Source organism: Haemaphysalis longicornis, unplaced genomic scaffold (genome assembly GCF_048455015.1).
Source record: "Haemaphysalis longicornis isolate Haplotype H1 unplaced genomic scaffold, Haemaphysalis longicornis Haplotype H1 scaffold_2, whole genome shotgun sequence".
NCBI lineage: Eukaryota > Metazoa > Arthropoda > Arachnida > Ixodida > Ixodidae > Haemaphysalis > Haemaphysalis longicornis.
In genome coordinates, this window is record NW_027526295.1 from 143,141,952 (window position 1) to 143,151,588 (window position 9,637).

At 47.8% G+C, this 9,637-nt stretch overlaps 1 protein-coding gene across 1 annotated transcript; it reads right to left on the reverse strand.

Moving 5' to 3' along the window:
* Window positions 1–876: 876 nt before the first annotated feature.
* LOC144168325 (uncharacterized) lies at window positions 877–7,971 on the reverse strand. The gene is made up of 2 exons (XM_077697332.1): window positions 7,275–7,971; window positions 877–974 (listed from the first exon to the last, which is right to left on the reverse strand). Exons 1-2 carry the CDS (start codon window positions 7,969–7,971, stop codon window positions 877–879), a joined length of 795 nt encoding a protein of 264 aa, XP_077553458.1.
* Between the last annotated feature and the right edge of the window lie 1,666 nt (window positions 7,972–9,637).

Sequence of the window (9,637 nt, forward strand, 5' to 3'; positions counted from 1 at the left end):
GATTGGTAAGAAGAGCAGTGCCAAATAAAGTGTGTCAGATTTGCTATTGTAGCTGCGTTGCAATACGGGCAGTAGGGTGGAGTATCGTCGGGTGGGTGGTGCATTTTCTTGTGATATAGGGAGTCAATGCAGCGTTCGAAATGCCGCAGAAAGGCTCCAGCCGCGCAAGAAAACAGTGGCGCGTTCGAAACGACGCAAAACAGCTCCAGCATACGAAACTAAAGTAAGCAGACAAAGAACAGAACTCCAGCTGCGCAGTTTCAGGCAGGCGGAGCGCGAGCACTGCGAAGGCGAGAAATTTGAATTGCATATTCATCGAGAGAGGAGTGAGAAAGGGCGGCGAAGAGCGTGCTGGGTGGTAGCAGTGGGCGAATAACGGCACCACCACCCATTATGGCGAATCACTGCTCTGCACTTCCGACTGCTTTCACATTGACCGGAACGGCTTTAATTTTTTTAGTACGCGTTACGATCTAGCGTCGCGTAAACGAGTTTCCCGGTGTTGTAGAACCGTGACTACATAAAACGACGATTACGACGACGATTACGACAGGAGACGCCCACCGCCTCAGCACCTAAAGGGTTTCGCAACTAAAAGCCATAGGCCGCTTCTGTGTTTCCCTTCCTATAAGCTGCACAATTTGCCCGTCCTTCCGGGGAAAGTGCTTCCTAGAAGGTCAAAGGCAGAAGAATAACCACTCAGAGGGCCGCAGCCTAGCGGGCTGGCTTCACCTTGTGCGCATAGTCCTGCCGCTACGGCGGCTGCAGACTCCAATGAGACAGGTGCTTCGGCGCCCCTTTTATTCGTCTTCCGCCGCGACCTCTTTTTTGGACAATGATGAACACAAGAATTTGAAGGGCGCTTAAACTCCGCCTTTAGGAGAGGAAAGCGAAAGCCGAGCAGGAGCAGACGCGGATGCGCCATCCGCACTCGTAGAAGACGCCAGCTCGGAAGGGCACCTCGCACAGGTGGACTGCACCGCATTCATAGCAGACGCGCCCTTACAGGCAGCCGAGCCAGCCGAACGTGCTGTAAGAGACTGCTCTGCTGTCCGTACATGGACACCTCGGTCGCTAGTGCTGCGCTCATCTCGTGTAAAAACAAGGCGTCAAATTCTCAGCCTCGGATTCTCGAAATATTTCTGGCGCCGCCTAAAGCGAGGCGGGAGCAATCTGATCTCATGCGCAGCAGCAACCATTCCTGTGAGCTGCAAGCTGAATCTGACCTGCGTTCTATCGCCGCACTGCACGGATATGGCGCTCGAATGCACCACTGTAAGCATCCTCACACACCGAGCGGACGTACGCCTTCGTGCTGTTTGTCAGATTTGCTGGGGCGATTGGTTTTCTTATTTTGCTGGGAGTCCTCTCGGCATCTTCCCTTCGTATCGTAGCAGTGCGACGACTATAGCGCATTATTACGGACCGGCTCCGACTAGTGCTGCAGCCGGGACCGATGGCGAGCCGAGTCGTAGAAGCGTGGCTGGTGGCTGCTGCCGTGCGTAGCTTCGTTCGGACGACGAGAAGCCACAGGCCAAACTTTTAATGTGTAACTGTTTAATGTGTAGCCAAGAGGAGAGGACAAAGTTACAGCAGAGAAGGCTGTGACAAAAAGGCGAACATGAATTCTCAATCCAGCCCGGCAACACTTCGAAGTTATTTCGCCGCACTGGCTCCGATGTTCGCGCGTGCAAAAATTTAAAGAGCAAACCAGAATGGTCAAAGTTATCCGCACAGCACCGTAGAGAGTTTTAACGGCCGTCAAAAAATATACACAAAACAACCACTGTTTACGTGGAGAGCCCGGTTTGGATACTGGCACATGTAGATAAACCACTCGGAGGGACTGAACCAACTTTTCCTCAAGTACCACTTGGCACTACCCTCAACAACTTCGGTGGAACTGCTCTTAAACATTGCCAATGAAGTGCTCACGAAAAACCGTTTCGTCTGTCTGAATACAACATCATTATGAGGCTCCTGCTGAGTTCAAACAAGGGACTCCACTAAGTTGCGAATATGTATTATGCAGAGTTTTCTCCGCTAATACTGTAATAATAAATCAGCATTCATTAAACGCCTATGTATTGTTCTTTTCGTGCGGTTGTTTGTGCATGAAATTCAATTATGTCCGTGCATTTGAGTAACGTTTGCCCATCTAAATCGCATTATACTCGCTGCGCATTTGAAGACCGAGGTGGTAAGTTCCCTGTGTGTTACACTTGTAATGAACGAGCACCAAAGTTGCAGTTAGACATGTCTGGAGTATGTCTGGTTCTGCCTGAAAAAAGTCGTCTGGGAGCGTTTCTTTGTGTACTTTTCGTCTCCAGATATTCTGCTTCCGGCAGTGGTGTGTGTTTTTCTATGTGTGTGCTTACATTGCTCATTTTATTTCGCCTTAGCATTCTCCGATAGTATATTTTAATTAAAAACCAAATGCAAAAGTAAATGTAACGACACGATCCAGTGTTCGGAGTGCAACTGAAACGTGTTCATTTAGCTATAAAGGAACTTGTAACGAGAACTCGTTTCAAAATTGGGAAGGAACGACGAACGAGCTTTCGTTCCTGTTTTAGAGGAATGTGTACAACACTGGTGCAAGCTAAGGCAGTGTTTAACCCTTTAAATAACGAATTATTATCTTCACTGCAGAAAAATGTTATACTTTGAGATTTACAGTGTCAAGACTCTAGAGGAAAAAAAAAGTTCAGTCTGTCTAGAATACTTATTACGCAAATGGAGTCGCGTCCTGATACGGAGACAACATTACTCAGTTGTGATTTTCTCTATAAAAAATATTAAATATCCTGAGGCAGCTTACAAACAAGCAGGTGAAATAATATTTCTGCAGATAAAAGAGGTGTTTTTAGCGGTTATAAATGATTTACGCCGCAGTAAAAGAGAACTTAAGACGGCAACACACCGGAGCTCCCACAAAACTTGGTGGCGCCCATTTTGAAACGATGTTTATGAGTGCGGTTCCACCATTCCACATCACATGGGGCTACTTTTCACTTCCGTAGGTTTCGAACATTAGCCGCACCACTCCTTTTGTTTTCACTAGGAAAAACGACGACGAAAGTCGCGTCTCCATATGGAGACACGGTGACTAAAAGGGTTAATGCGCAGGCACTTTGGCGGGCGCCATTAGGTTCGGCGTCGGCGTCGTAACCGCCCGAGCGACGACAAAGAAAAAAGTCGGTGGAAAAAGCCTGGCGAAAGTGTGTCTGGGAGTGCAGTAAGCTGAGGCCGCACAACACCCGTGTCGGAGCGTCAAGAAAAAGCGAGGGGGAGGATATGCTGCAAGGATCGCTATGGCGTCATCTCTCTCACATGCCTCCCACTCACCTTTCGGAAGACTCTCCCGTTTGTCCAAATGGCATTTGCCAAGGAGGTTCAAACATCATTTGCAACAACATAGTCGCAGGCGCGCCTATGTGCGTTCGCTGATCGCGCGATCACCTCCTGATATTGAGCAGATACGCGCCGTGATTGAGAATTCTTGTGCGACTGCTTATACTTGTACGAGGTAGTAGATGCAAAAGGTATGTCGTTTAAGTAGTTAGTAAATTGACTGCAAGCACTACGGAACTCGCATCACTTTACATTTCTTAATGTTCAATTCCTCTAACCATGTACGGCACCAGTTAGCAACAGTGTTAAGGTCTGATTGAAGGGTGCAGCCGAACCTCGTCATAAAGTAGTATCGGTGCAGCAATTTAGTTCGTTATATCTGATATTCGTTATAACCGTATACGTTAAAATCGGCTCTAATAAATCGGCACTCTGGCTCAATAAAAAATCCTAGATATCGCATTGTTCGAGGCTTCGAGCCCACTATAAACGAGGTAGTCTTTATCTGTCTCATGAGCACTGAGAACAGACCGGAACGTGAGAACGTGAAATTACTACAGAACAAAGTTCGTTCGGCAAAACTGGCCGGCTTTCTTATTTACTTGGAGGAGAACGTAACCTTCATCTGGTGGATTTTAACAGTCTGAACGGAATGAAGTTTTTCACAGGGTCTACGCAATGAAGGGACTTAAGCTTCTAAAAAACGGTTGCTTTGTCTCACTTGTTTTTAATTTTTCTTTTAATATGCTAGCTGTGGAGTTTTCGGCCACGCGGGAACCAAATATTTCTTCGCTATAGCCGATATCGTGCGGCTCTTGAGGTTTTGGGTTCGTTATAAAAATGATAGGTGTCATTGAAATTAAGCGTGACCAAACAAATTTCGTATTTAGATCGCTATATCCGAAATTCGCTATATCTGTGTTTGCTACAACGAGCTTCGACTGCACCGAATCAATTATGTTGTTTACCTCACGAGAAGTAACGCAGTCATCAGTAAATAAATGAATACTGGAGTTGATGTGACAGGGGAGTTCATTAATATAAATTAGACAAAAGAGAGGCCCAATTACTGATCCCTTAGGAACGCCGGAGTGTATTTCTGTGAAACAAGAATTATACCCGTTAGCATAAACAAATTGTGACCGATTTGTAAGACAGCGTTCAATACATTTAAGCACGTTATGATGAAGTTTCAGTTGGCATAATTTGTGAAGTACTAGTTTATGACAGAGCTTTAGAATAATTTAAAAAGGTGCAATCAGCTTGTAATAAGTTGTCCAAAATACGGAGTAATCTATTAGTCAGTTGGGTATCACAAGTGTATGATTTGAGGAAGCCGTGCTGAGCTGATGTGAAAAAAGAATTAATTTCAAGGAAACTTTCAAGGTTTGTGAATATTATGTGTTATAATATCTCACATCATGTTCTGGTGAGGAAAATTGATGGATAATTAGCAGGGGAACATTTTTTACCTGATTTATGAATAGGAACGACCTTCCCGATTTTAAATTCAGTTTGGAGTGTAAAAGGGTCGCGCGATCGTTAGAATAATTTGGCTAATATGATGAAGCTTATTCCTGCAGTATTTCCTAAATATTTACTATTGAGTAATCATCACCAGGCGAAGAATGGTTGCAAATTTGTTGATCAAACAAATGATGCCAGAGACGTAAACTAACATTGGTGACATAAGGATTTGGTTGTAGCAAGAGGAGGTAGGAAGTGGAACATCACATATTTTTGTAAACTGGCAACCAATGTGTTTTTGAGGACTGTTGCACACTGATTGATGGGAACTGTGTCACCAGTGAGTCTTGTAACCAGATGGAATCATCTTTGGGAGCAGAGATTCCCAAATGGGCCCGCGGACTTCAGGGGGCCCTTGAGACCATTTTAGGGGTCTGTAAAGCCTCCCTCAAAACGTTTACCCGCGCAGTTCTTTTCTCGATTTTAACAGCACTTTCGCTCAATGCAGAAAGGTGGCTTCGCCGCATTACATGCACGTTAAGTTTCTCGGCACAGCGCATATTTTAACATACTGTCACGGTCAAAGACGACGCAGTCATCTTCAAGGAAATCACGTTTATTGGAGCGAACTTGTTCTCCCCTAACAACTCAAAGAATACACACGCGGCGAAGCAGCAGTCAATAAAGTGACGTGTGCATTCAAGCTCCGGCGCGTCGAATTAAAGCCGTGGCGTCTGCTCTGCGGGCTTTTATCTTTAGACGCGAGTGTTTCTCGAACCGTCGATTTACATCCAGAATAAAGAAGATTATCCTAGGCTGTTCACTTTAGTTCGAAACGCTCTCCGTATCAGAAGAGATAACACATGCGGCATAGAAAGAAAGAATGGAACACCGCTTCTCTTGGCACACAAATAACACAGATAACAGAGACCGGCGCAGCCGGGCGGTAAAAGCAAAACACAAATAAAACAAACCCAATGCATGGTTCGCGGCACGTTCGCGGCATTACCCCCTCTATCCCCCTCTAAGAGTGCATCGACCCGATGCTAACACAAGCGACAGTCCGAACAAAAAAAAATTCCCGCGCCTTCCCGCGAGGGGAACACGAGTAAATGCAGAGCATTGGGGGTCGTTAACGCCACGTAAAGTCGGGTTAGGGTGGGTAGTTGGGTCGTAGTTGCGTTGGTGTTGGTTTGGGGTAGAGAGAGGAGAGTAAAGTCGCGTTAGGGCGGAGCGAGCGTCAACCAAGGAAGGAAGGCGCAACGCAGTGACTGAAGCACGAGCGACCGCTAGCCGCTTTATATTTGCAGCGCGCGCAGTAGAGGGAGAGCAGTACGGGGGGGCAGAGCGCGCATGCGCAAGCAGCGCGCGCCCTTCCACGCCCCACCGCGCTGCTATCACGCACCTGTTTCGCCGAGACCGCGACGGAGCGAACGGGCTGACTACGACGCATGCGCGTGCCAGCTGCTGTTGAGAGAGAGGAGGGAAGGAGGAGAGGCGCACCTGCTGCGGACGAGGAGCTGTGGACGCCGTCCGACGCAGTAAGAGGCGAGGCTAAGAAATGCTCTGCATTTAAAATAAAAGTTCGTCATCGTGCGTAGAAACGTTTTAAGCGAACCACGTGGACGACTTCGGGTCGCGTGCGTCGTCGTGAAGGGCCAGAATCACCATTGGGGATCACTTCGTGGGTAAGTTGGCCAACACGTCGTAGAATCTGGTAGGGTCCAAAACACCGTCGTGGAAGCTTCTCACTCAGTCCGCGTCGTCGGATGGGAGTCCAAACCCACACACAATCCCCTGGGTTGTCGGCTCGGTGTGTCGGCGTCGGAGGTTGTAGAGGCTGGCTTCCACCAGCTGCTGGTCCGTTGTAGAAACTCGAGCGAGCTGGCGGGCCTCCTCCGCACGCTGAAGGTATCCTTGGACGTCGTCGTTGAGGCCGTCGTCTTCTACGTGCAGAAGCATGGCGTCAAGCATCGTAGTCAGCCGCCTTCCGTAGACAAGCTCGAGCGGTGTCATCTGCGTAGTTTCTTGGATAGCCGTGTTGTACGCACACGTGACATATGGGAGCACTTCGTCCAAGGTCTTATGTTCAACATCGACGTACATGGACAGCATATCCGCAATCGTCTTGTTCAAACGTTCCGTTAGTCCCTTCGTTTTGGGGGGGGGGGGGACGGTACCTTGCCTTTTAACGATAGGGCGCAGGTTGCCGAGGGCGACGGAGAGCACCCGCGTACGCCATGGCTTGCGGCTCGCGAGGTGCTTCTGCCGTCATTGAAGTTCCAGCGCTTGCTGCACTTCTTCTCTAAAGACGTCGGTACGGGAAGCGACTTGTGGTTGCGGCGGCGTTGGGAGGAGTTTCCGCAGCTCCTCCCTCACTATTGCGCGGATAACCTCCCGTAGGCTATCTGCGGGAATGCGCATGCTCTCGACGAAATTCGAATTGGCCATGCCAACAAAGCTGCGGTCATACTGCTCAGCGGACATTTCAAGGGCTTTCTCAATGACACTGGCTCCGGTCACGAATTCGGGGACAGTTTTGGGTGGATTGCGGACAAGTCCAGCAAAGAGTTCCTCCTTCACACCACGCATTAAGAAGCGTAACTTCTTTTCTTCCGGAATGCAAGGATCAGCATGCTTGAAAATCCTCTTCATCTGTTCGGCAAACACGACAACGCTTTCGTTAGGGTGTTGTGTCCGCGTTTGCAGAAAGACCTCGGCCCGCTCTTTTCGCACAACCGTGGTGAACGTCGTTAAAAATTGTGTTCTGAAATCGTTCCAAGTCTCTAGAGAGCTCTCATGGTTTTTGAACCAGATACGTGCTGAGTCCTGCAGGTAGAATAACAATTGCCTCAGCGTCTCCGCGTCTTCCCATCGGTTAAACAGCCTGACCCTTTCGACTTGCTCCAACCAGTCTTCAGGATCTTCCAAAGGTGACCCATGGAAGGATGCTGGTTCCTTTGGTTGATGGAGAACGAGGGCAGGATTTGAAGTGGTAGTCATAGTGCCTGCGTTGACCATGGTGGTTTTCACGACGTCTTCTTTCTTCACTTTATCCGGAAGCAGTCCAAATTCCGGCTGAAGACCTTGCTCTCGGCGGCTGGCACGAGTGGGGCTTGCTTGTCGCCTTGTCGAGGGCGTAGGGTGCATTTACCCCGCACCTACCAGATGTCACGAAGTCAAAAACGACACAGTTGTCTTCATGGAAAACACATTTATTGGAGCGAACTTGTGCTCCTCTAACAACTCGAAGAATACACAGGCGGCGAAGCAGCAGTCAACAAAGTGACATGTGCATTCGAGCTCTGGCGATTCGAATTAAAGCCGCGGCGTCTGCTCTGCAGACTTTTATCTTTACACTGGAGTGTTTCTCGAACCACTATATCTTGCTCCGTGTCTCGAACCGTCGATTTACATCCAGAACAAAGATTATTGTAGGTTGTTAACGTTAGTTCGGAACGCTCTCCCTATCAGAAGAGATAACACATGCGGCATAGAAAGAAAGAATGGAACACGTGCTTCCCTTGGCACACAGATAACATAGACCAGCGCAGCCGGGCGGTAAACGCAAAACACAAATAAAGAAACCGAATGCATGGTTCGCGGCAATATTGTTACGTGGCAGCAAGGCAAATGAGACAAAGCAAGGAAGATGTGAGCGATACATTTACATAATGGTGCCACAGAGCGATGGGATCTATTTACAAGCGGCCATCATTGTTCAAGCCACGGGGCCGTGCCATCCACTATTTCGTCATCGTCGGGGATGGCCCCCAAAGGAGCTATGCGCCAGCACCCACTTGCGCTACCCGTAACAATATATTTTTGCACAACACGTGCGCTATGAGCAGGAAAGAAACACACAGAAAAGGCGGCATGTAGGTGATTATAAAACTGCTGTATTAAACAGAAAATTGGTTAAGATTATGACGCGCATCGTCACTAATATCAAGCATGAAATGCGGGGATTGAATAAGTGTGTGGGCGACGTAAGCTGCCAGGGCAAGTTGCTTTACATTATGACACCGATCAACACATGCTCCATCGTGGGGTCCCCCATCACTTTCGCAAGCCCAAAAGGGGTCCCCGGGGCAGTCATGGCTGAGAACATCTGTTTGGGAGGATTGATAACGATGAAAAACATTTCTCATTTCTTTTAACACGGACAGCGGTACGTTAGAAACGAAGTTATCGTTAGCTTGTTTGAGTGCCCTGAAGTAAATACTAGATTTGCTTTCATAGGCGGCCCATCGTGGGATAGTTGGTGTAAGCTTAGCGAACGACACAGGCGTTTTCTCTTGCTAGACAGGCGCTTGATACTGGTGAAGGGCGGAATTTCCTGTTGAATTTCGTACGTCTATGCACCCATCTCAAATCTATACAATATTGACCGTACCGGAATGGCACTATCCGGTATACGTCGGCTTCATGACGCCAACGATATAAATTATATCCCTTCCCCGGAATTGTTTTTTCTTGAGGTGGTAATCTGCCTTCGCTTATCAACCCAGTTTTGAGAAAGCCTTTGTGCAAAGTTGGCTTTGTTGCAGTACGTTATGTAGAGACATCAAACGACATCACTGAGGCATAGAAAGATTCCCTTAAAAAAAAAAGAGCAAGGCCAAAGGGCCGAAACACAAGCACAATAGAACGGCCACAGCGCTGTGCTTTTAGCCCATTAATTGTATTTCGTAGTTATTGCGCAATTCGTTTCTTTCCCAAATACACCGAATAACCAATTTTTTGTTAACCGCTACAAATCAAATTACGATATTATTAGGCTACCTAACTAGCTGACACTACACGCATTACCAGG